Source organism: Heterodontus francisci, chromosome 8, assembly GCF_036365525.1.
Source record: "Heterodontus francisci isolate sHetFra1 chromosome 8, sHetFra1.hap1, whole genome shotgun sequence".
NCBI classification, from domain to species: Eukaryota; Metazoa; Chordata; class Chondrichthyes; order Heterodontiformes; family Heterodontidae; genus Heterodontus; species Heterodontus francisci.
In genome coordinates, this window is record NC_090378.1 from 16,587,436 (window position 1) to 16,613,868 (window position 26,433).

General features: G+C 43.1%; 1 protein-coding gene across 5 annotated transcripts in view; it reads right to left on the minus strand.

Moving 5' to 3' along the window:
• The window catches only part of ak5 (adenylate kinase 5), an 82,862-nt gene that overhangs the window by 44,674 nt on the left and 11,755 nt on the right, over nucleotides 1-26,433 (minus strand). Inside the window, exons 1-6 of one of the 5 annotated variants that reach the window (XM_068036703.1) lie at nucleotides 25,718-25,735; nucleotides 25,355-25,541; nucleotides 24,459-24,626; nucleotides 22,593-22,765; nucleotides 18,848-18,961; nucleotides 17,448-17,639 (exon numbers count right to left, since the gene is read on the minus strand). In XM_068036703.1, coding sequence (XP_067892804.1) covers nucleotides 17,448-17,639; nucleotides 18,848-18,961; nucleotides 22,593-22,765; nucleotides 24,459-24,626; nucleotides 25,355-25,538 — 831 coding nt within the window. In that variant the 5' untranslated portion in view covers nucleotides 25,539-25,541; nucleotides 25,718-25,735. Of the gene's footprint in view, nucleotides 1-17,447; nucleotides 17,640-18,847; nucleotides 18,962-22,592; nucleotides 22,766-24,458; nucleotides 24,627-25,354; nucleotides 25,633-25,717; nucleotides 25,736-26,433 lie in introns of those variants that run through there. The other 4 variants (XM_068036700.1, XM_068036701.1, XM_068036702.1 and 1 more) reach the window with 4 other exon arrangements.

Below are 26,433 nucleotides of genomic sequence, written 5' to 3' on the forward strand. Positions count from 1 at the left end.
CTGTTCACACAACAATGAGAATTTGTGCTCTTAAAAGGGACAACAGATGTGCTTTGCCAATTGGCCAATATCTCATGCATTACTTCACTCCTTCTAAGACAGTGCATTGTCCAACTTAGTCTGAGAAATGCCACAGGAGAACCACTAGATGAATAAATAAAACTAGATATTAATTGCCGGAATGGATATTTTTCATCTATTTTTCAAGTTATTGCGCAAGAAGCAATTATATACATTATATTTTGTGCTCAGTATTAGGCTTTGTATTAAAAGATTTCTGTCCCTATGAGGGGTTTTGATAGTGTACATTAGGAAAAATAGTTTCCAGTGGCTGGAGGGCTGGTGTTATATATTATATTATTTGGAAAGAGCTAGAAACTAATTGTTATGTGTGTGTTCAGGCTGCTACATTCACTGCTGCACTGGAGTCATGTGACATGTAGCACTACACCGGTCTAGGAATTCCTACCAAGCAGCTGTATTAAAAATAAAGAGCTCTAGCATTTCTAAGTCTAAAGTGTGATTATTTCTAATGCATGGGAAATAGAAGACATAATATGGTGACAGCAGGTGTCTGTGAGTAAGCCTAAAACATTTTAAACTAATTCAATGCTGAATCAGATTGAAAAAATTGACCCACATTAGTGCCAGAGAGTCAGTGAATCGTGCAAAAACAAAATGGCTGCTGACAGGCAACGAATGCACAGCTACAGCCCATAATGAATTGGGAAGCTGATGATGTCATAAAGGCACTTGAGAAGTTTATAAACAAAATTGCAGATTGACATTCAGTAGTTTTCTAAAAGGCACTAGCAAAGAAGAGAGGGTCAAGTTATATCCTTCTGTGGTCAGGATATAAAGGATTAAATTTAGTTAATAGCTGGGAGCTGAGTTAAGGGGACAGCAGAAATCCAGACAAAATCTTTGAAATATTCAGCTCTCATCTCCAGCCAAAATCAAATCATTGGATATACCGATATGAATTTCAAGGCCTCAGACAGGAACTAGGTGACAATTATTGACAATTTCATAACAAGATTGAAAAATGCAGCCAGAAAATGTAAATTTAAAGACACAGATGAAAGGCCGATAGCTCAGCTAATTTTGGATTCTGCACACCCTGAAGTACAAAAAGCTCTAACTGGGAAGGAGAAGCTCACAAGCTGTAGACACTGCCAGACCACGAGCAGACAGATGAAGACACTGACTACCCAAATGGCTAGCCTTCAGTGAAGACAAAAGAAAGGCAGCCATGTTGAGGCGGTGAAACAGCAATAAAAGAATGCATACCAGACAGACAAAGACATGCAGGAGCTATGGATGACCACATGAATTCACACGGATAAGGAAATGTCCTGCATATGAATCAATCTGCAGAGCTTGTGGAAAGGCAAATCATTGAGAAAAGATGTTCAGAACAAAGGAAGAAAGTGAATAGATGAGTCACCAGAGATAGAGCAACAGGGCGAATGAGTAGGAAAAGAAACCAAGAGATCCATACCCTGAAAGATGACAATGAGTTTGAGAACGCTATAGACATAGGAACCATACAACTGCATGAAATGTCTGGCTGTGACAGTTCCCAGAGAAAAGAAATTCGCACAACCATTCAGAACAGGAACAGAGTGAGAAATAAGGCCACAATGATAAATCTGAAGGTGAAGATTGATACTGGAGTATAGAGTGACATCATCCTGCTCAGACAGAAGATCTTTCCTGAAAATTTGGAAGAAAATGGTTATCCAAGGAAAAATACTCTGAAACTGAACAGCATCGTGCTAACGCCATACGGGGGAACTGAGATTCGACAGCTAGAAACAACCCAAATCAGAGGGAGACACAAAGGAAAAGATGTTAACTGCATGTTCTATAACACTGAAACAGATGGTCCAGCTATCCTGGGGTTGAGCAGTTGTGAAGAACTGCAGATTATCTCAGTAAACCATGAGGTGAGGGAGGCGACACTGAGGGTTGAGGATAGTACACCCATTGAAAAGTGCCCTCCGATCAGAAGCAAAGAAGATCTGGTACAAATGTACCCAGAGTGTTTTGGTGAGACGGTTGGATGTGTCAAAGATTTTGAGTATCACATCACTATTGACCCAGCGATGAAACCAGTGATTCATCCTCCATGTAAAGTACCAATAGAACTAACAGGAAAGCTTGAAAGAGAGCTCCAAGAAATGGAAGAAAAGAAGGTGATCGCCAGAGTCACAGAGCCTACAGATTGGGTAGATTCTATTGTGGTGCCAGAGAACCCAAATGGACAGCTAAGAATTTGCCTAGATCCCAAAGATCTTAACCAAGCAATAAAGATGGATCACTACCCTATTCCAACGTTGGAAAAAATCACACCAGCACTGGCAGGGGCAAAGGTTTTCAGCAAACTTGATGCCAGAAACGGCTACTGGAATGTGAAGTGTGACAAGGAATCTCTGCTGTTGACAACATTCAACACTCCCTTTGGATGGTACAAATTCCTGTGTCTACCTTTTGGCTTTAAAGTGAGCCAGGATGTGTTCCAGCAGAAAGTAGATGAGACATACAGGGGATGCAAAGGAGCAGTCGGCACAGCGGATGATATCCAGATACATGGTGTAGACGGAAAAGACATGAAGACATGAAGCCATGGATAGAACCAGAAAAGCTGGGATCAAGCTAAACACAGACAAATGCATTGTGAAGGTGACAGAATTCCAGTTCTTTGGAATGGTGTACAACCGTGACGGAGTCAAGCCGAGCCCTCAAAGAATCTCAGCTATCTCTGGGATGGAAACCCAAAGAGGTAAGAGAGAGTTGAGAAGTTTCCTTGGCTTGATCCAATACATGAGCTCCTTCATACTGCATATGTCAGAAGACACAGCAAACCTGTGGGAGCTGATGAAAGAAGATGTAGAGTACCCCCAGTTGTCAGAGTCACACGACAGGAGTTTCAACAAACTCAAAAAGGTAGTATGCAAGGAGATGTCTGTCATTTTTTTTATTCGTTTGAGGGATGTGGGTGTCGCTGGCTAGGCCAGCATTTATTGCCCACCCCTAATTGCCTTTGAGAAGGTGGTGATGAACCACCTTCTTGAACTGCTGCAGTCCTTGGGGTGTAGGTACACCAACAGTACTAGGGAGTTCCCGGATTTTGGCACAATGATTTTGAAGGAACAGTGATACAGTTCCAAGTCAGGATGGTGTGTGGCTTGGAGGGGAACTACGGAAGAAAGAAACCTGCCATTCTGCAAGTCGATGCTTCTACAAAAGGACTGGAAGCAGCCCTGGTACAAGAGGGAAAGCCAATAGCATTTGCATCCAAAGCTCTGCCATCAGCTGAGACCAGATATCCCAATATACAAAGAGAGCTTTTGGCAGTCGTGTATGGATGTGAGAAGTTCCACACATATCACTATGGGAGGAAGTTCACAGTGGAGAGTGATCAGCGTCTACTGGAGCTGATCTACAAGAAAAATCTATGTAAAGCACCAGCAAGACTGCAGAGGTTACTCTTGAGGCTTCAGAGTTATGATTTCACTCTGAAATATAAGCCAGGAAGAGAAATGGTGCTGGCAGACACCCTATCTTGGTTATCACCACAGGAGAAACACGAGCTAGAAGATCAGGGCATAAAGATTCATTACCTAGTGAATGTAACCCCATTGAAACCGAGTCAAATTAGAGATGAGAGCAGCAAAGATGAGGAGTTGCAGATACTCTCTCAGCAAGTGATCCAGGGATGGCCTGATAGGATACAGCACACACAGCCAGCAATACAGCAGTACTGGTCTATCAGAGATGACATCTCACTAGAAGATGGTGTTCTGCTGACCGGATCCAGAATAATCATACCCAAAACAATGCAGGAAGAACTTCTCCAAAAGATACATGAAGGCCATATGGGAATGGAGAAGTGTAAGCTCAGAGCCAGATCAGCTGTGTACTGGATAGGCATATACAAAGATATCGAAAATATGGTGTCTACATGCAATGTATGCCAGAAGTACAGAAATGCACAACAGAAAGAGGAGATGATAGCTACTGAAGTACCACCCAGACCATGGCATACTATAGCAGACAACTTATTCACACACAATCAAGAATGGTATCTCATAGTCGCAGACTACTGCTCAAAGTTCCAGAAGGTGAAAGACTTGAGAGCCACAACATTCCTCTCAGTTGTATGTGTTCTGTTCACTGAGCAAGGGATTCCTGAAAGATTAATAATGTGACAATGGCACCCAATTGACATCCAGAGAATTTAAGGAATTCACTGAACAGTATGGGTTCAACATCATCACCTCATCACCACACTACCCACGGGGACATGGGTTATGGAAAGACACATTCAGGCAGTCAAAAGAACCCTTGAGAAATATCAAGACTAAGGAAGAACCAAAATTGACCTTATTGTCACTCCAATCCACACCTCTCAAGACTGACATGAAATCAGTTGCAGAATTGTTGAATGGAAGAAAATATAAGACACCTCTGCCAAGCAAGATTTTTCTGCAAGTGACCAGGAGGAAGTGAGGCAACAACTCACTGAAGCACAGGCACTTCAACAAGTATGCTAAATCCCTACCTGAGCTGTTGAAAGGACAAACTGTACACGTACAGGATCCAATCATGAAAACCTGGAGCCCAGCAAAAGTTGTTGATGAAGCTGAGACTCCAAGGTCATATATCATTGAGACCGAAACCGGTAACCAAATGAGAAGGAACAGGGTCCATAGTCGACCAACACCTGAGCTGGATAAACAGAAAAGATCGTCAACAACACTGGAAATATCACTATCCAGTGAGTCAACATCAACATCACCAGCAAGTGACATAACATTAGCAACAGCAAGCACGACTCCTACAACACCAAGAGCAACAGGAACAACATCACCTGTACAGTGTGTCAACTCGCCACTGAGATCAACGAATGCCAAATCTACAAGATAAAGGCACAACATCTTTCCACTTGAGCGATACTGTGAATCATATTTTTAGAAAATAATACACACTATAAAACTCTAAAAGAGGTTCAGTTTATTTCTAAAAATTGATGGTTAATCTTCTTTAGTTCAGAAAAAAAGTTAATGATTGTAATAGTTATATTAATATAGAGGCATTATGTTTTTAAAGAAAGAGGAATGTTTATATTGTTACATTATTTGTAAAGAGCTAGGAACTAGTTAGCCAGGAACTAATTGTTATGAGTAAGTATGTTCCAGGGTGCTACATTCACTGCTTCACTAGAGTCATGTGACATGTAACACTACATTGGTCTAGAGGTTCCTACCAAGCGGTATGGAGAGCCCTATTAATAAAAACAAAGAGCTCCGGCATTTCTAAGTCTAAAGTGTGATTATTTCTAACTTACGGGAACCAGAAGACACAACAGTCAGTAACCAGAGGACATAGTTTTGAGATAATTAGCAAAAGGAGAGGGGAGATGAGGAGTTATTTTTAAAAGCAGCAAGTTGTTATGATCTGAAGTGCGCTGCCTGAAAGGGTGGTGGAAGCAGATTTAATAGTAACCTTTAAAAAAGGTTTGTGTATACAACTGAAAGGGGTGAAATGCTTCAGGGCTATGGGGAAAGAGTGGGAGAGTGGGAATAATTGTATAGCTTTCAAAAATCCAGCAAAGGCACGATGGCAGAATGACCTCTTCCTGTGCTGTAGCATTTCTATGATTTTCCCACTCTTTGTATTAATGTTGGTGGAATTCAGTGACGCTCAGTTTCTCCATTATCAAACTTTAGAATGAGCTTAGAAACTTAGAATAAACTACCAGAATGAGCTTCAATACGGGTAACGTTAAACTATACAATGGACTGTCAATCAGATGGACCTAACCTGAGTCCCCTCACAGCCGTCCCATCTGACTGCTATTTGGATACAGAACACGCTTGACAAACGGTAGCTGAGGCCATTATTTCCTTGGCTTCATTTAATCAGAAATCAGAAGGAAAGGATCCAAACCTTTATTAATGCAAAAGAGATGGATACATCCCAAACCATATCATCCCAAATTGTAATTAGGTTAATCTGCAACTAAAATAGCACAGGTCCCAGGTACCCTAGAATCTTAAAAAAGGCTAAGAAATAGCTTACTTGCCAATCAAAAAGTAGCAAGTATAAATATAAGATTAAATAGGAGATCATTTAAGGGAAAGCTGGATAACCACATGAGGGAGAAAGGAATAGAATTTATGCTGATCAAGTTAGATGAAGAGGCATGGGAAAAGTAATTAATGGCATGGATCAATTGGGTTGAAAGGCAGTATTCTAAATTCTGTGTAATTCTATGTAAACTCCAGCTACCCTGCAACCCACTTTTTTTAATATAACTCAGGATGCCTTCTCTCAGGAACTTGTCAAGTTCTATGTGCAGGTTCTGCAACTGAAGAACAAAATGAATTTGCCTACTCCCTTCAGACCCATCACAACTCGCCCTCCAATGGTAACCTGCAAGATGAAAACTGTATAAATAATACACAAAATATCCAAAGTTAACCCAATGATGAGGGGTTTGAGGAAGGATGTCAAAGCCTTGGAGACGATGCAGAGGAGATTTGCCAGAATTATACAAGAAATCAGAGATTTTGGTTGTGTGGGGAGATTGAGAGGCTGGGATTGTTCTCCTGGGAGCAGAGAGGATGGGGAGATTTGATGGAGGCATTCAGAATCATGAAGGATTTAATGAAGTGGATGGGGAGAGGCTGTTTCCAGTGGTGGGAGGGTCGGTAACCAGAGGACCAGAGACACAGATTTAAGGTTATTGGTAGAAGGATTGGCGGGGACGTGAGGAAAAACTTTTTCACCAAGAGGGTGGTGGGTGTCTGGAATTCATTGCTAGGAATGGTGGTGGAGGCAGAAACCCTCAATTCTTTTAAAAGGCACCTGGACATGTAGCTGAAGTGCTGCAATTGGCAAAGCTATGGACCAGGTGCTGGAAAGTGGGGATAGATTGGGCGGCTAGTTTTCTAAGCCGATGCAGACATGACGGGCTGAATGGCCTCCTTCTGTGCCATAATTTTTCTATGGTTCTATGACACAGATTTGTGATGGTTAGCAGGGGAACCAGAGGGGAGATGAGAATGTGTTTTTACGTGGCGAGTTGTTGTGGTCTGGATTGTAGCTGCCTTTGACAGGGGGAAGTGGTGGGGGGGAAGCAGTGCAGGTAGATTCAATAGTAACTTTCAAAAAGGACATTGGATAAATAATTAGCATCTTTAGAATGGATACAACACAGAAGGAGGCTATTCAGCCCATCATGCCCGTGCCTGTTTTCCACAAGAGCAACTCAGCTAGTCCCACTCCCCTGTCTTTTCCCCATAGCTCTGCAATTCTTTATTGTCTTCATATAATTTTCCAATTCTCTTTTGAAAGCCACTATTGAATCTGCCTCCACCACATGCTCAGGCAGAGCAGTCCAGATCCTAACCATGTGCTGCATTGAGGTTTCTCCCCGTGGCGCCTTTGTTTCTTTTGCCATTCACGTTGGATCGGTGTCTTCTGCTTCTTGACCCTTCTGCCAGTGGGAACGGTTTGTCTCTGTCTGGTCTTCCCAGACTTCCCATGATTTTGAACAGTGCGGTCGGGTCTCCTCTCGACCTACTCTTTCGGAGGGCTCATCCCCAGCTTTGCCAGTCTGTCCACATGGCTGAGACCTCTGATCCCGGGAACCATTCTCTTAAGTCTTCCCGCCATAAGGCCTTCACATCCTTTTTAGGGTGCGATGCCCAGAAGTGGGTGCGCTGTTCCAGTTGAGGCCGAGCCTCTGTTTTATAAAGGTTAACTTGCAGGGCAATGGGGAAAGGGCAGGGGAGGTGGAACTAATTGGCTAGCTCCTTCAAAGGGCCAGCACAGGCACAATGGGCCAAATGTTTGTTTCCAGTGCAGTAAAATTTATAAATAGGGGCATCGAGTACAAGAGCACGAAAGTTATGATAAACCTGTGTGGAGCATTTGTTCGGCCTTAGCTGGAGTATTGTGTCCAGTTCTAGGCACCGCACTTTCCGAAGAATGTGAAAGCATTAGAGAGGGTGCAGAAAAGATTGACGAGAATGGTTCCAGGGCTGAAGAATTTCAGGTACATGGATAGATTGGAAAAGCTGGGACGGTAATCCTTGGAGAAGAGAAGATTAAGAGGAGATTTGATAGAGGTATTCAAAATCATGAGGGGTCTGGACAGAGTAGATAGAGAGAAACTGTTCCTATTAGCTGAAGGATCCCGAGCCAGAGGTGTTTGGCAAAAGAACCAGAGGTGACATGAGGAAAAATCTTTTTATGCAGCGAGTGGTTAGGATCTGGAATGCACTGCCTGAAAGTGGAGGGAGATTCAAGCAAGGCTTACAAAAGAAAATTGGACAATTACTTGAAGAGAAAAAATTTGCAGGGCTACGGGGGAAAGGCTCGGGAGTGGGACTAGGTGAGTTGCTCTTGCAGAGTGCTGACTGGTACATGATGGGTCAAGTGGCCTCCTTCTGTGCTGTAACCATTCTATGATTCTATGTTTCCCACCACTGATGTTAAACCGACTGGCTGGTAGTGGTTGGGTTTATCCCCCTCCCCTTTTTTAAAACAGCGAATGAGAAAAATGATCTGTTGTTGGTTGAGGGAGGGATGTTGATCAGGATCCTGTTCTGTTTCGAATAATGCCGCGGGATCTTTAGCATCCGCCTGAACAGGCAGATATTATCATTGATGCAACCTTCCACAACAGTGCTTCTGATATGTCTTCGTTTTTTCTCAACCGAGGGTTCCCCCCTTACTGTGGTTGACAGGGCCCTCAACTGTGTCCAAACCATTTCCCGCACTTCCGTCCTCACTCCTTCCCCTCCCTCCTAGAATCACGACAGGGTTCCCCTTGTCCTCACTTCCACCACCCCCCCCCACCACCCTACACATCCAAATGATCATCCTCCACCTTTCTGCCACCTCCAGTGTGATGCCACTGCCAAACACATCTTCCCCTCCCGTCAGCATTCCGAAGGGATTGTTTCCTCCGCGACACCCTGGTCCACTCCTCCATTACCCCCAACACTTCATTCCCTTTCCATGGCACCTTCCCATGCAATCGCAGGAGGCGTAATACCTGCCCTTTTACCTCCTCTTTCCCCAAACACTCCTTTCAGGTGAAGCAGAGATTTACTTGTACTTCTTTCAATTTAGTATACTGTATTCGTTGCCTACAATGCGGTCTCCTCTACATTGGGGAGACCAAATGCAATTTGGGTGACTGCTCTGTGGAACACCTCCGCTCAGTTGCAGGCATGACACTGAGCTTCTGGTTGCTTGTCTTTTCAACACACACCCCTGCTCTCATGCCCACAATCCTGCGTCTGCTGCAGTGTTCCAGTGAGCATCAACGCAAGCTCGAGGAACAGCACCTCATTTACCGATTCGGCACACTACAGCCTGCCGGACTGAACATTGAGTTCAATAATTTCAGAGCATGACCACCCCCCCATTTCACTTTTATTTTTAGTTATTTTTTCTTTTTTTTTTGTGTTTATTTTATCTTGTTTGTCAGTTTGCCGACCCACTGTTTATCCTATCTAACCTATCAATGCCCCTCATAATCTTGTACACCTCAATCAGGTCCCCCCTCAGCCTTCTCTGCTCCAAGGAAAACAACCCTCACCTTTTCAGTCTCACTTCATAGCTGCAGTGCTCCAGTGAGCATCAACGCAAGCTCGAGGAACAGCACCTCATTTTCCAATTAGGCACGCTACAGACTACCGGACTGAACATTGAGTTCAATAATTTCAGAGCATGACTGGCCCCTTTATTATTATTTTATTTTATTTTGCTTTATAATTTTTTTACCATGTGCCTGCCTTAAACTTGGTTTTTCATGATTATGCTTTTGGCTAGGGCTGTTCATTATTCTGTCATTAACACTCTCTGCTCTAATTCCCTATCTTTCACCACACCATTAGCATGCTCTCTTTACCTGTGCTCCATGACGTCCTTGTTAGTTAATCTCTCCGGCCCTCTGTCCTATCACACACCTTCCCCTTTGTTCTCTTTACCTTCCACCCCCGCATTATTTGATTAAAACCTATTACATTTCTAACCTCTCCACAGATGATGCCAGACCTGCTGAGTATTTCCAGCACTTTCTGTTTCTATTTCAGATTTCCAGCATCCGCAGTATTTTGCTTTTATTTTAGATAGTATCATATCTTTGTCCTATTTTGATCTTAATATTTCTGGCCAACACTTAATGTATTCATACGGAATGCCTGTCTGGCAGTAGCCAATATTCAGAGACACAAATGTCAAAGCTTTTGTTTGATTTCTCTATTGATGAAAACAAGCTGTTTAACTTGCATTCTCCCAAAGTCTTATCATTCAGAGATTGTGTTAGATAGCTTGTGTTTGAGAGATTGGCTGTCAAATCCTAGATGGCTCTTTCTCACTTATTACACTCCACTCATGATTACCTAATGAATATTCAACACTTTTCAATAAAACTTTAGAATTTGCTTTGTTGTGTTCAACATGCGTGGTCCCATTATTGCAGTTGTATTTCCCGCCCAAATGCTGTAAGCCATTTTTGGCCTTTTAATTCTTTTAAGTATGTGCCAGTAAAAGTTACGAGCACTTTCTTCTGATATGCTTTTCATTTCATTTCCCTTACTAGTTCAAAACTACCCTCCCCTTTCACCCGTACAAAAAGATCACTGTGCTCTGGATTAATTCCATTGTAAATAGTCGTTTGGTACTACAGAACTTGAGTATTGCTGAAAATAAAGACATGTCGAAGCTTTTCATCTTGTACTCATCAGGACAGTCCGCAAGAGTACCAATGTGAGGGAAAACAACAACTTTATACTGTATGAGAAAAGAGTGCTGATTGGTTGGCAAGTGAGCTCTGATTGGTAGAGACGTTGCCATGGAGAATGCACCAGTTAATGGTGACTGACAGTTAACTGCCAAGTTTTGAAATTTAAACCAGGCAGCATAACTCTGATTGGTCAAGCCATTGCCTTGAGGAATGAACCAGCGAATGGCTGTCACTTATTTTGTTTAGCTGAAACAGGCACAATCTGTGTACATGTTCTTTCTGTCTGCAAAGAACATAGCCCTATGTATTAATATATGTAGCTTCCAGTACACGCAAATGCACCACACTGCGAGCCCTACTGATAATCTTAAATTGGTTGTCAGCGTAATTCTTAGCACACTGTGGATTATTTAGCAAATGTTGTCCAATCGCGGAATCACATCTAATGTTGGACACTGTGTTTTGAGTTTTGCAAGCATGGGCTGGTTGGGTACAGCCTGTACCTTGCCGGTTGTGAACAGCGAAAGGGACATGTTGTTTGAAATGATCCACCAGTCTTTGTGACATACGGCCTATATACCTAGCATCACACTGGCATTGAAATTCATATATCACATTACTCATTTGTGTGATAGGCAGAATGTCTTTTTGGCTTGATGGCAGCATCCTGTTAGTGGCGAACACCACACATGTTGCTACTGCATAGTAGCAGCGTGAAACAGCTAGTTTCACCTGTTGCTCAAATTTTTGGGATGCATTACCCTTCCAGGGTAATTGGAGGTAGATTGGGCACTTTTCAGGGCTGAAAATGACGGCCTTAGGCCCGTTCATAAGTTTGCGCGATATACAGCGAGAAATGATCTGATCAGGGTAGCCAGTGTCACGCAGGATGTCTTTGATTCGCCCTATTTCAGCAACAAGCTTGCATGATAGAAACATAGAAAATAGGAGCAGGAGTAGGCCAATCAGCCCTTCAGGCCTGCTCTGCCATTCAAAAAAGATCATGGCTAATCGTCTAATTCAGTACTCTGTTCCCACTTTCTCCCAATATCCCTTGATTCCTTTGGTATTAAGAAATATATCTATCTCCTTCTTGAATATATTTAATGACTTGGCCTCCACTGCCTTCTGCAGTAGAGAATTCCACAGGTTCACCACCCTCAGTGAAGAAATTTCTCCTCATTTCGGTTCTAAATGGCGTACCCCGTATCCTGAGACTGTGACCCCTGGTTCTGGATTCCCCAGCCATCGGGAACATCCTCCTTGCATCTAGCCTGTCTAGTCCTGCTAGAATTTTATAGGTATCTATGAGATCCTCTCTCATTCATCTAAACTCCAGTGAAAATAGGCCTAGTCAACCTAATCTCTCCTCATACATCAATCCTGCCATCCCAGGAATCAGCCGAGTAAATCTTCCTTCCATGGCAAGAACATCCTTCCTCAGATAAGGAGACCAAAACTGCACACAATACTCCAGATGTGATCTCACCAAGGTCCTGTATAACTGCAGTAAGACATCCTTGCTCCTGTACTCAAATCCTCTTGCAATGAAGGCCAACAAACCATTCGCCTTCCTAACTACTTGCTGCACCTGAATGCTTGCTTTCAGTGACTGGTGTACATGGACACCCAGGTCTCGTTGCACCTCCCCCTTTCCCAATTTATCATCATTCACATAATAATCTGCCTTTCTGTTTTTACAACCAAAGTGGATAACCTCACATTTATCCACGTTATACTGCATCTGCCATGCATTTGCCCATTCACTCAACTTGTCCAAATCACATTGGAGCCTCTTTGCACCCTCCTCACAGCTCACATTCCCCCCCCACCTTTGTGCCGTCTTCAAACTTGGAAATGCTACATTTAGTTCCCTCACCCAAGTCATTAATATATATTGTCAATAGCTGGGGCCCAAGCACTGATCCTTGCGGTACCCCACTAGTCACTGCCTGCATCCGGAAAAAGACCAATTTATTCCTACTCTGTTTCCTGTCTGTCAACCAATTCTCAATCCATGCCAGTATATTACGCCCAATCCCATGTGCTTTAATTTTGCACACTAACCTCTTATGTGGGACCTTATCAAAAGCCTTCCGAAAATCCAAATACACTACATCCACTGGTTCTCCCTTATCTATTCTACTGGTTACATCCTCAAAAAACACCAGTAGATTTGTTAAGCATGATTTCCCTTTCGTAAACCCATGCTGACTTTGTCCAATCCCGTTTGGTGAGCAAATGACTCAGGCTCTATTTACGAGGTTGCCAGTAAGGCCCATCTTATAGCATGTGGAACTGTAAGAATCCCAACGCGTGTATTGACCAGTGAAGGTAGGTTTGCGGTAGACTGTGGTAGAGAACCCCTTAACAGATTTCTCAACTAGTACGTCAAGGAAAAGGGAGCTCATTCGACTGCTTCATTTTAAAGGTGAATTTGAGCGTAGGATGGAGCCCATTAAGATGCGCAAGGAAATTATTGCAAGCTGCTGCGGATTCAAATAAAGCAAACATATCACCTACATATCGGAAATATGCAAGAGGTAGGCAGTTAGGTGTCATTCCCTCAGACACATTTCTCATGGAACCCAATAAAGATGTTTGTGAGAGCTGGGCCCAGAGGGGATCCCATGGTAACACCATCTATTTGGGCATACATGATATCATTAAAACCGAACTCAACTGCGAGTTGCCAAATTCATAAGTTAGATGAATCATGATTCACGCAATGGTGGTGGGTCTAGATCATCATGATATAGTGCTGTAGCGCAAATATCTATGGCTTCCTTAAGTGTTACTTTGGTGAATAGGCTAGCAATGTCAAATGAACACATGGATATGGCATTGCTATCGATATAAGAGTCCTGTATGGTCTTTGCAAATGTGAAGGAATCCTTCACTGTGCATGTGGAGAACTTGCTCAAATCTGGATGTAACAATTCGCCCAACCATTTGGCCAACTCAAACTTTGCAATGCCCGTGACAAATCAGAGTCAAGCTGCTCAGTTTAAATTTCAAACAAAGCTTGGCAGTTAACAGTCAGTCATTGTAAACTGGTGCATTCTCCATGGTAACGCCTCTAACAATCAGAATTAACTTGTCAACCAATCAACACTCTCTTCCCTTACAGTATAAAGTTGTTGTTTCCCCATACATTGGTATTCTTGTGGTTTGTCCTGATGAGTGCAAGATGAAAAGCTTCGACAACATGTCTCTATTTTCAGCAATACTCAATTCCATGGGATGTCAAAAACAAAATACTGCGGATGCTGGAAATCTGAAATAAAGACAGAAAATGCTGGAAATACTCAGGAGGTCAGGCAGCATCTGTGGAGAGAGAAACAGAGTGAACATTTCAGGTCGATGACCTTTCATCAGAACCCGAAAGGTTAACTCTGTTTTTCTCGCCACAGATGCTGCCTGACCGGCTGAGTATTTCCAGCAATTATTGCTCCTGTTGGATGCCAGCTATGGCTTAGTGGGTAGCACTTTTGTCTTGGAGTCTGAAACTTCAAATCCCTCTCCAGTGACTTGAGCCTATAAACCAGGCTAACAATGCAGCTCTCCCTCAGTACTGTTATATAGTGTCAGAGCCATTGCCTTTTGTTTTAGAGATACAGCACTGAAACAGGCCCTTCGGCCCACCCAGTCTGTGCCAACCAACAACCACCCATTTATACTAATCCTACATTCCCTACCATATCCCCACCTTCCCTCAATTCTCCTACCACCTACCTACACTAGGGGCAATTTACAATGGCCAATTTACCTATCAACCTGCAAGTCTTTGGCTGTGGTAGGAAACTGGAGCACCCGGAAGAAACCCACATGGTCACAGGGAGAACTTGCAAACTCTGCACAGGTAGTACCCAAAACTGAAGCCAGGTTGTTGGAGCTGTGAGGTTGTGGTGCTAACCTCTGCGCCATTGTGCCGCCATTAAACCAAGGCCCCATCTGCTCTCTTAGATGAATGTAAAAGATCCCATGACACTATTTAACGAACCAAGCGCGGTTTCTCTGATATCCTGACCAATATTTATCCTTCAACCAATACCTAAAAACAAATTATCTGGTCATGATCATATTACTGTTTGTGGGACCTTCCTGTGCATACATTGAGTGCAACATTTCCTACGCTACAATGGTGATTACACTTCAAGAAGTACCTCATTGACTTTAGGTCATACGGAGGTCATGCAAGGTGCTATTCAACAACAACTTATATTTATATACCACCTTTAATGTAATAAAACTTCCCAAGGCGCTTCATGGTAGCTTCTTAAAACAAATTATGACACCGAGGCACAAAATCAGATATTAGGTCGGATGTCCAAAAGCTTGGTCAAAAAGCTAGGCTTTAAGGACTGTCTTAAAGAAGGAAAGTGAGGTAGCGAGGCAGAGAGGTGTAAGGAGGGAATTCCAGGGCTTAGGGCCTAGCAAAATGAAGGTGCAGCCATCAATTTCATTTAATTTTTTCTTCACTTTTTAAAAAATTCATTCTTGGTAAGGCTAACATTTATTGCCCTTCCTTAGTTGTCCTGGCAATTGAGTGGCTAGGCCGCTGCAGTGTTAAGAACCAACAATATATAGGCCAAACCCAGTAAGGACAGCAGGTGACCTTAGTGCACCAGTTGAGTTTTTAATGACAGACAGCTTCATGGTCACTTTTATTTCAAAACTGAATTCAAATTCTCAAACTGCCACATTGGGGATTTGAGCTCACATTCTCCTGGATTATTAGTCTGGCCGCTGGAGTACTACACTAGTAACATAACCACTACACTGCCATACAAATCTTGAACTGCTTTGGGATAGATCTGAAAAGTGTGATAAGGGAATATAAGGGTATTGGGGGAAGGCAAGAAAGTGGAATTGAGTCCACAAACAGAGCAGTCATGATCTTATGGAATGACGGACCAGCTTTGAGGGGCTGAATAGCCTACTTCTGCTCCTAGTTCGTCTGTTTGTATACAAACACAAAATCTTTTTTTGTTGAAATTGCTGAGGTAAAACGTCACCGTCCCTTATCTGCAGGCAGACTGTTAGCACGGTGGACTATTCAGCCATGTGAGGCGTCGCTGCCGAGACTGACCATGCCCTTATTTGATGTCAACCCTGGCCGCTATTCCCCTCCTTTATGCAGATTAGGAGTATGCTGTAAGTATTACATTCATATTCAGGGGATGTAAGCCAACAGGGTAGTTGGGTTATTAAAACTATTTTCCATTACACTGAGAAAAAATAATTGCACTTTTCAGTAATATTTGTCAGTGGGAACTCGCTGTTCTTTTCCCTACTTTCACTTAAAATTAAGTGATGGGCTGAGCAGTAATAGTTTCACTCCAGCTGCTTTGCAGGCTCCCCAATCTTAACTGAAGCTCCTGGCAACAGAATCGCACGGCACTATTTCGAAGAAGAGCACGGGAATTCTTCCCAGGTTCCCTGGGGCCAATATATATCCTTCAGCCGACACCTGAAACAGATGATCTGGTCATTATCACATTGCTGTTTGTGGGAGCTTGCTGTGTGCAAATTGGCTGCCCCGTTTCCTACATTACAGCAGCGACTACACTTCAAAAGTACTTCTTTGGCTGTAAAGCAATTTGGGAGATCTGAACACTGTGTAAAATGTTACACCAATACAAGTCTTTCTTTCTACCCTTCCTAAAGTAAAGTGCCCAAAACTGAACAAAATATTCCAACTAAGACCCGTGCAAATCCAACATTAACCCCTCGTTTTCGTGTTGTATGCCTCGCGATACAAAACCAGGGATTACTTTGTCCCTTCTTATGGTACTTTGCAACACCTCCTTCAATGTCCTGCACACTGTGGTCCCTCCACTCCATTTAAAATCTTACCATTTAACTCTTTCCTTGGTGTTGTGACAGATTGTTTTCCTTTCCAGAGTGAGAAGTTCAATCACATTCTCTTTAAGTTGCAAAACTTTGGTGAAGGCGTAAAAAAGCTGGGGGTGGGAGTGGGGAGTGGAATGAGGGTTATTTTAAACATGTCAAGTTGGTATGATCTGGAATGCACTTCCTGAAAGGGGGTTGAAGCAGATTAAATAGTCAAAAGGGAAGTGGATATATATTTGAAAAGGAAAAAAGTGCAGGGCTATGGGGAAAGAGCAGTGGAGTAGGGATTAATTGGATAGCTCCTTCAAAGAGCTAGCATACCCATGATGAGCTGAATGGCCTCTTTCTATGATTTCAAGACATCACCAAGGTTGAAAAGTAAACATGAGGTAAATTTAGAGCTGGTGGTTACATGGCACGGAGTTTGGGTTTTAAACCTGAAGGTTCCAGGAGGTAAGAATTTCCATTCTAAGTTAAAACATGTTATGAGTCTCAATTTCAACACAGGCAATGAAAGGAGGAGGATGGAGGACATTGTTGGAGCTTAAAAGAAAGAAGAGAGGAAAGGTCAGACTGGATATCGATAACACATGAAAGGTTACAACGGAGAGGAAAAGAGTGTAGTTATGACTCATATTTTGGGATTGGATTACCACAAGTATCTTCATTGCAATGAGTAGATCTCTGAACACTTTAGAAAATGTGGCTCACAACACAAAATTCATGTGAAAAGTCAAAGTTATATTAGATTAGAAATGATAATGTAGTTATCGTATTACATTCAAAAGATAAGAGGACCATTTAAAACTATAACACTTACCGTAACAATCAGACCCCTTTCCTGGAAGTATTTGACCAATGGGATGGTGTTTTGCTTGAAGGTTGTCAGTCGTCTCTGGATCGCTTTAGGATTGTCGTCAGGGCGACCTTGCTGTGCTGCCCGCTTTTCCAGCCTTTCTTTCAATTGGTGATTGGCGCATGCAAGGAACACAACTAAATCTGGGGTGCAGATCTGTTCGGTAAGAATGAAGAGAGAGAGTAAGAAACATGCTGAGGCGGGATTCAGGGCCTACTTATAGAATCAAAAGGGCCAGGAGTTGTCCATTCAATCCCTCAAGCCTGTCAATTAGGTCACAGCTGATCTGTACCTCAGCTCCAAATCCCTGAATACCCTCATCCAACAAAAATCTACTTAATTTACTCTTGAAAGCTCCAACTCTCCCAGCAGCCACAACCTCCTGGGAGGAGAGAATTCTACATTTCCACTGCCCATTGCGTGAAATAGTGATTTCCCTTCAAAATGCCCTGGCTTTACTTTTGAGATGATCTTGGTTCCCCCAAATATTTTGTCTGTATCCACCTTATCAAATCCTTGTACTGCCGTGGCAATGATGTATCAGTTCGAGCACGCAAATTGGGTCAAGGGGACTTGGTGCGAGTTAGGATGAGGGCAGCAGAAATAGTTGGGTCAGGAGGTAACAAAGGCATGGATGTGAGTTTTAGCAGCAGATGGACTGAGGCAGGGGCAGAGATGAGCCTAATCATCACTAGCTGAATTCCAAAGTCCTTCTGCTACCGACACCTTCAACCCAAGAGAGAGAGAGAGAGAGAGAGTGAGAGTGAGTTGCGGAAGAGAAATATCGTGCACATGCTCAGTGCAGGCAGAGCAGTCATTGGCAGAGGCAGAGACAGAAGAGCTCACTAGATTGGTTCCTGGGATGAGCTGGTTGTCCTATGATGAGAGGCTGAGTAAATTAGGCCTATACTCTCTGGAGTTTAGAAGAATAAGAGGCGATCTCATTGAAACATACCAGATTCTGAAGGGGCTTGACAGGGCACACACTGAGAGGTTGATTCCCCTGGCTGGAGAATATAGAACATGAGGCACAGTCTCAGGATAAGGGGTAGATCATTTAGGACAGAGATGAGGAGAAATTTCTTTACGCAAAGAGTTTTGAATCTTTGGAATTCTCCACAGACAGCTGTGGATGCTCCATTGTTGAATATATTCAAGGCTGAGAAATAGATTTTTGGTCTCTCAGGGAATCAAGGGACATGGGGAGCAGGCGGGAAAGTGGAGTTGAGGCAGAAGATCAGCCATCATATTGAATGGTGGAGCAGGCTCAATGGGCCGTCTGGTCTACTCCTGCTCCTAGTTCTTATGTTCTTCTAATCCCGGGTGAGACCCCTGAAAAGGAGAACACAGAAAGTGTTCCATACCTGGTCCTCAAAGGTCAACACCTGAGCAACATCTCTTGGAAATCCATCAATGACAAATCCTTGGGCATCTGGGAACTGCATCAAACGATGTTTGATCTCAGTAATGGTCGTTTCCTTCAAAGGAGAGACATACAAGAGAGAACAATCTATCAAAAAGTGCTTGTGTTGTCTAGAAGAATGTTAAACGCAAGGATGACAAGGTAGGTTTCTTCAGTTATAGCATCTTGACCTGAATGACCACTATTACATGCAATAGCTAACTAATATATGGGTTTATACAAATGATAATAGAATGCCAGAGTTTGCACTTTTATTGTGTTTATTGGCTCTCCATTTTAAGAGAAAGAACTTGCATTTATATAGCAACTTTCACAACCTCTGTCCCAAACCACTTTAGAGCCAATGAAGTACTTTTGAAATGTAGTCACTGCTGTAATGTAGGAAATATGGCAGCCAATTTATGCACAGCAAGTGCCCACCAGCATCAATGTGATAATGACCAGATAATCTGTTTTAGTGATTTGTTTTGAAGGATAATTATTGGCCAGGACACTGGGGATAACTCACCTGCTCTTCTTCAAAATAGCACCATGGAATCTTTTACAGCCAGCCAAACAGGAGGATGAAGCTTCAGTTTAACAACAGAGCTGCAGTACTCCCTCAGAACTACACTGAAGTATCAGCATGAATCAGGAGTGGAGCTTGAATCCATGACCTATTGACTCGGAACCAGAGCCAAGGGCAAGACTGATTAGTAAACTCACTCAATGACCAAGAAGACGGCTGGTGTCAGACCCGAGTTGCCCCTCTCTCTATCGCCTGACTGTAAAGGCTTTGCGTTAATAGGCTTCGGGCAGTCTCAATGCAGTTCCTAATGGGCTGGAATCCACAGCACCAAGCCACCCCTAACTCAACACTAATCAAGACTTGCAGGTTGATAGGTAAATTGGCCATTATAAATTGTCACTAGTATAGGTAGGTGGTAGGGAAATACAGGGACAGGTGGGGGACAGGTGGAGATGTTTGGTAGGAAAATGGGATTAGTGTAGGATTAGTATAAGTGGGTGGTTGATGTTCGGCACAGACTCGGTGGGCCGAAGGGCCTGTTTCAGTGCTGTATCTCTAATCTAAACACAGTCACTCAGAGAGGACAAGGGGTGGGTTTGTTTAGCAACTGGAAAAATCTCAACTGTGCAGGAAGGGGGCTCTCTCCGAAGATGAGAATGAAACACAGTGAGGCACAGTGGAGGGAACTCTATCAAATAAGAAAACAAAACCGAGCAGGATAAGGACAGCTGGTTTAGCAGACCTGCTCCATACTCATAGTGGCTGGAGCATAATAACTAGACACTTCCTCTCTCTCCTCCTCGCACCTCCTTATACCCACCATCCTGCTCCCCCCTGCAGCCATATAATCTCCTGGGAGAAGCAACATAACCCAGAAAAAGAAACCCAGGGTCAATATGGGAAAAATGCTCTCCCATCCGCTTTGGCGATTGAAAGCAGTCCAAAAGATAATGTGGACCACGTGTTACCTGTAAAGCTACTTACCAACTAACCTGAGCCAAGTCACTCAAAACCCATTCACTTACACAGAGTTAAAAGTGGACTTGATACAGATACTGAGTGCTCAAACTGAAAAATGTTCTTTTCTCAAAAACCTTAATAAGCAGAAAAATCCCCAAAAAGAAATTACAAATGCATTTGGATTTTAATTTTAATAACTGTGAGAAAGAGATCCAGAACGATTTTTTGAATCTTGGGATGTGGGCGTCACTGGCATTGTCCTGCCGTACTTGCCCTGTGGAAGGTGGTGGGTGAGCCTTCGTCTTGAACCTGCTGTGGTCCGTGTGTTGAAGGTGTCCCCACATTTTGACCCAACACCTTGAAGAAACAACAATAGATGTCCACGTTGGGATGGTGTATGAGTTGAAAGTGAACTTGAAGGTGATGTTCTTCCTTAACATTGGGGCTTATTTATCACATTTCAGACTGAATTTACAATGAATTATTCTGCAGTGTATTTAGTGTTTTTATTTGTGTAAACATGGTGCCCATTTTTCTCATAGCAAGACCCCATAAAAAGGCAGTGAGGTGGATGACCAGTTAATTTGTTTTTGGTTGAAAGCTGGCCAGGAGGCTGGGACCAGGCCAGAAAGCACGCAAACATGAAAGATCCATTGGCACTACTGAAAGGAGAGCACGGGAGTTTTCCCATGTGTCCTGGATAATATTTATCCCTCAACCAATATCACTACAAACAAGATCATTTGGTCATTAACACATTGTTGTCTGTGGAAGCTTGCTGTGTACAAATTGGCTGCTGCATTTTCTACATTACAACAGTGACTACACTTCAAAAGTACTTTATTGCCTGTAAAGCGTTTTTGGACATTCTGGGATCTATAGAAATGCAAGCTTGTGTTTTGTTGTTAAGTGAATTGGCTTTCTCTGTGGTTTTGTGAAAGGGAAATCATATTTAACCAATTTATTGGAGTTCTTTGAGGGAGTTACATGTGCTGTGGATAAAGGGAAACCGTTGGATGTATTGTACTTAGATTTCCGAAGGCATTTGATAAGGTGCCACATCAAAGGTTATTCCAGAAAATAAAAGCTCATGGTGTAGGGGTAACATATTGGCATCAATAGAAGGTTGGCTGGCTAACAGGAAACAGAGAGTAGGCATAAATGGGTCATTTTCCAGTTGCCAAGATGTAACAAGTGGTGTACCACAAGGATCTGTACTGGGGCCTCAACTTTTTACAATTTATATAAAGGACTTGGATGAAGGGACCAAAGGTATGGTTGCTAAATTTGCTGATGACACAAAGATAGGTAGGAAAGTAAATTGTGAAGAGGACATAAGGAGGCTACAAAAGGGATATAGATAGGTTAAGTGAGTAGGCAAAGACCTGACAAATGGAGTATAATGTGGGAAAATGTGAAATTGTCCACTTTGGCATATTATCTAAATGGTGAGAGATTGCAGAGCTCTGAGATACAGAGGGATCTGGGTGTCCTAGTGCATGAGTCACAAAAGGTTAGTATGCTGGTACAGCACATAATTAGGAAAGCTAATAGAATGTTATAGTTTATCGCGAGGGTATTTGAATACAAAAGTAGGGAGGTTATGCTTCAGCTATACAGGGCATTGGTAAGACCACATCTGGAGTACTGTGTATAATATTAGTCTCCTTATTTAAGGAAGGAGGTAAATGCGTTGTAGGCAGTACAGAGAAGGTTTACTAGACTACTACCAAGAGTAAGAGGTGACTTGATTGAAACACAAGATCCTGAGGGGTATTGACAGGTAGGATGTGGAAAGGATTTTCCCCTTGAGAGAGAATCTAGAACTAGGGGTCACTGTTTAAAAATAAGGGGTCGCCCATTTAAAACAGAGATAAGGAGAAATTTTTTCTGAGGGTCGTGAGTCTTTGGAATTCTCTTCCTCAAAAGGCAGTGAAAGCAGTATCTTTGAATATTTTTAAGGCAGAGGTAGATAGATTCTTGATAAGCAAAGGGGTGAAAGGATTTCGGGGCTAGGTGGAAATGTGGAGTAATCAGTTCGGCCATGAACTTATTGAATGGCAGAGCAGACTTGAAGGGCCGAATGGCCTACTCCTGCTCCTAATTCATATGTTTGTATGTTGCTGGTGAAGAATGACTATGTAACAATAGTCACCAGACTCCAAAATAATTGGGGGGTTTTTTGACACTTCAGGCCCTTATTGCTTCAGGCCCTTACCTGTGGTGCCAATTCCCCATTGGTGATTATTTTGGCGATTAAACTCCACTTCCTGTTGCAAGTTGTATTGTGGATCATTTTCCTTCTGAGAAGTTCTCCCACTGAAATATATTCAAATCCGTAACGCTGGGCAATCTTCAGGCTCTGTGTCCCCTTCCCACTGCCCGGACCACCTAGAATAGCAACAAATGGGAGCATCAAAAAGAAAGACTTGCATTGACATAGTTCCTTTCACAGGAACATCCCCAAGCACTTTACAGCCAATGAAGTATGTTGATAGTGTGTTCAATGTTGTAATGCAGGAAATGGAGCAGCCAATTTATACACAAGATCCCACAATATGATAATGACCAGATAATTGGTTGAAGGATAAATATTGATCAGGACAATAGGGGAAGACTCCCATGCAATTCTTCAAAATGGGGCTTTGGGAACTCAGTTAAACAGCTCATCTGAAAGATGGCTTCAACAGTGCAGCACTCCCTCAGTGCCGCACTGGAGCGTTAGCTCAAGCCCTGGCGTGGGACTTGAATGCAGACCTTGTAACTCAGAGGTGAGAATGCTACCAATTGAGCCATGGCTAATACTGGGGCACATTGTTGGGGCCAGGAAGGGGGAAATTCTCTCATTTAAGTGCTTGGTCTGGTGAGAGTTTGATGGGAGACGTTGCGGGTCATTTAACTTTCTCAGCGATGGTGGAAAAATCGCTTGGCTGCTCGTTCTCCCAATTTTCTTTTTTTTTTATTCGTTCATGGGATGTGGGTGTCACTGGAAAGGCCAGCATTTATTGGCCATCCCTAACCCTAATTGCCCTTGAGATTTGCCCTCTTCCATCTGGAGAGGTGCGTTAGGGGCAACCAATCAATATTTCCCATTTCCTGCTGTCGCCCAAAGTTAAAGTGACCCCCTTTTGCGTGTCAGAAAGGCAAAGTGTTCCATTCCAAAGCAATAACATTCCTCACCTTGATGAGCACAAACAAAAAATCTCCACTAAAGATGAGGTCCAAAGTTTGCTAAACATAATGCAAGATCCTGCTGCATGTTGGGGTACAGTGATGTCATTGTTATGTAACTGAACTAGTAATCCAACAGATGTTGCTAACTATTCTACTAATTCCAATTACACCTCCTCTAGACTTATCTTTTGTTTCTTTACTTGTCCAAATTACTATCTCCTTTTACTTTGCACCATCATCCCTTTCATCATTTAATTTCTCCTGCCTTCCACGTTATTGCAGACCATCCCTTTTGTTTGTTCCTCATTGCTCTGCCTCTGCTTCTTCCTCTCACATCTCTAACTCTTTCCAGTTCTGATGAAAAGTCAGCAACCTGAAACATCAACTCTGTTTTTCTCTCCATGGATGCTGTCTGACCAGCTGAGTATTCCCAGCATTTTCTGTTTTATTTCCGATTTCCAGCTTCTGCAGTATTTTGCTTTAGTAATTGCAGACAACATGAATTCAAATCCTATCATGTCTGCGAATTTGAACTCAGTCAAAAACTACCTGAAGATGAAAAGCTGATGTCAGCTGATGAAGCTGTCGGATTGTCGTAAAAACCCAACTGGTTAATCAATGTCCTCTCTATAGAAGGAAACCTGCCTTACCTGGTTTGGCCTATATGTAACTCCAGTCCCACACTAACATGGTTGACTCTTAATGGCCCTGTGAAGTGACCTAGCGAGCCACTCTATTGTATCAAACCATTACCAGTGGTTGCAGATGGGCCTCCAGCACCACCTTCTCAGGGCAACAAGGGATAGGCAATAAATGCTGGCCTTGCCAGCAACACCCAAATCCAGAGAATGAATTTTTTTAAAACTCGTTCTTTTTTCCTTCACCCCAGTTTTCTGATAGACACTCATACCTATGAGCAGTATGATCCATGGGCGAGCTTTGACTGGGTCGAACACCATGTATTCTTCAATGAGCTCGGCAGTTTCAGACAGATCTGTATCGCTCTCGATGGAGAACTGATGAATGGGAGGCAGACGGTCATAGCGCCGATAAGGAAAATTGTGACTGTCAGGCAGAACTGCAAGCAGAACAGCAGGAAATAAGTCTCTACGTCTTTATTAGTCAATGCATTATGTGTTTGACATTTAACAATCCTTTCAACTCTCGGATCTCTTTTCTCTGGCCCTCACTTTCAAACAATTTCACATGTGAAGAAAGAAAATTCATATTCAGAGAGCTCTCTGATGTGATTGTTAGTTTTGGTGAATCTTGTTTTGACTTTGCCAATGTAGCTTCATGCAGTCATTCTGATGTGTCAACTTTGTTTCGTTGATCTACCCTTTCCTGGCTCATCAGGGATGTTGTGGGTTTAAGCCCCACTCCAGAATCTCGAATACACAATCCAGGCTGACATTGGGACAATTCCCTGATCTTCTTCAGATAGTTAAAAAGATAAGTAGGATTTTTAACATTGCCTGAAGCACTCGAACAGGCAGATGAGGCCTCAGTTTACCGAAAAGATAGCACCTCTGACAGTGTATTACTCCCTCAGCACTGCACAGAGTGCCTGCCCTAGATCACGGGGACCAATTCTCCGTGGGACTTAAACCCGCAACCTTCTGCCTCAGACGCAAGAGGGCTACCGACTGACTTACAGCTGACACCAATGGTTAATGGGATTCCAACCATATTTCTGAGCAGGGACAAATTATCTGCCTTGTCCTCCTCTCTGGGAAAGTCACTGAATCCTACGATAATTGGTTTGGGCGGTTTCACGTCCCAAGTGGGGAAAAGTGGGTCATTTACCGTTCCTGATGAATGATCTCCTGGCCTGGCAACCGTTCAGAGGAGGCAACGTCCTCTTCTCCTGGGCCACAAAAGTGTCCCACCGCACTCCGTCTGGTCCTCCCAGCTCCTTCACTTTCTTCAGGCAACTTTCCAAGTAGTCGACAGGGTCGTCCGGCCTGTAGTACATCAACCCAGTGAGCATACTCTGTACGGAAGGAAACAGAATATACCACTGAATTCCTGTCAGTGACACCGGGGTTAGGTCAGGAAACACTGCACAGTGGTGGTGTTTGAATTTTTCTTTTTGGGAACACATCCCGCATTTACTGACACACTCCCAGAGACAGAGAAACATTTTAGAAAACAGAAGGAGAAAAATACTTTGCTCTTGGTGCTAATCCCAGCACTAACATTCCTCGCTGTGATGAGTACAGAAAGAAATGTCTAACTGGGTACATAAACCTGTACTGTGAGGAAAGAAAACCACAAAAGATTACAATTCTGAGAAGAGGCAGCCTTTTTCAGATCAACAATGAGCAAATGTCGAGTGTCTGGAAGAGAAACAGAAAACACAGCAGGTCAGTGTGGATCAGAGCACCTTAATGTCCCAATACAGATTACAGAGTTACTTACTATTAGCCATCAGATGTCATTCTGCAGACCTGCCATTCTTTAGAATCATAGAATCCTACAGCACAGAGGGAGTCCATTCAGTCCATTGTGCCTGTGCTGGCTCCAAAAAAGAGCCATCCAATTAGTTTCCCTCTCTTGCTCTTTCCCTATAGCTCTGCAAATTTTTTGTTTTCCCTAGCTACCAACTCCATCCTTCACTCTGGCAACAGCCTGAAATTAAGCCAGTCTGTTCGCAACCTTGGTGTCACATTTGACCCTGAGATGAGTTTCCGACCTCCTATTGGCGCCATCACCAAGACCGCCTATTTCCACTTCCGTAACATAGAAACATAAAACATAGAAACATAGAAAATAGGAGCAGGAGTAGGCCATTTGGCCCTTCAAGCCTGCTCCGCCATTCATTATGATCATGGCTGATCATCCAACTCAGTAACCTGTTCCCGCTCCCCCCATATCCTTTGATC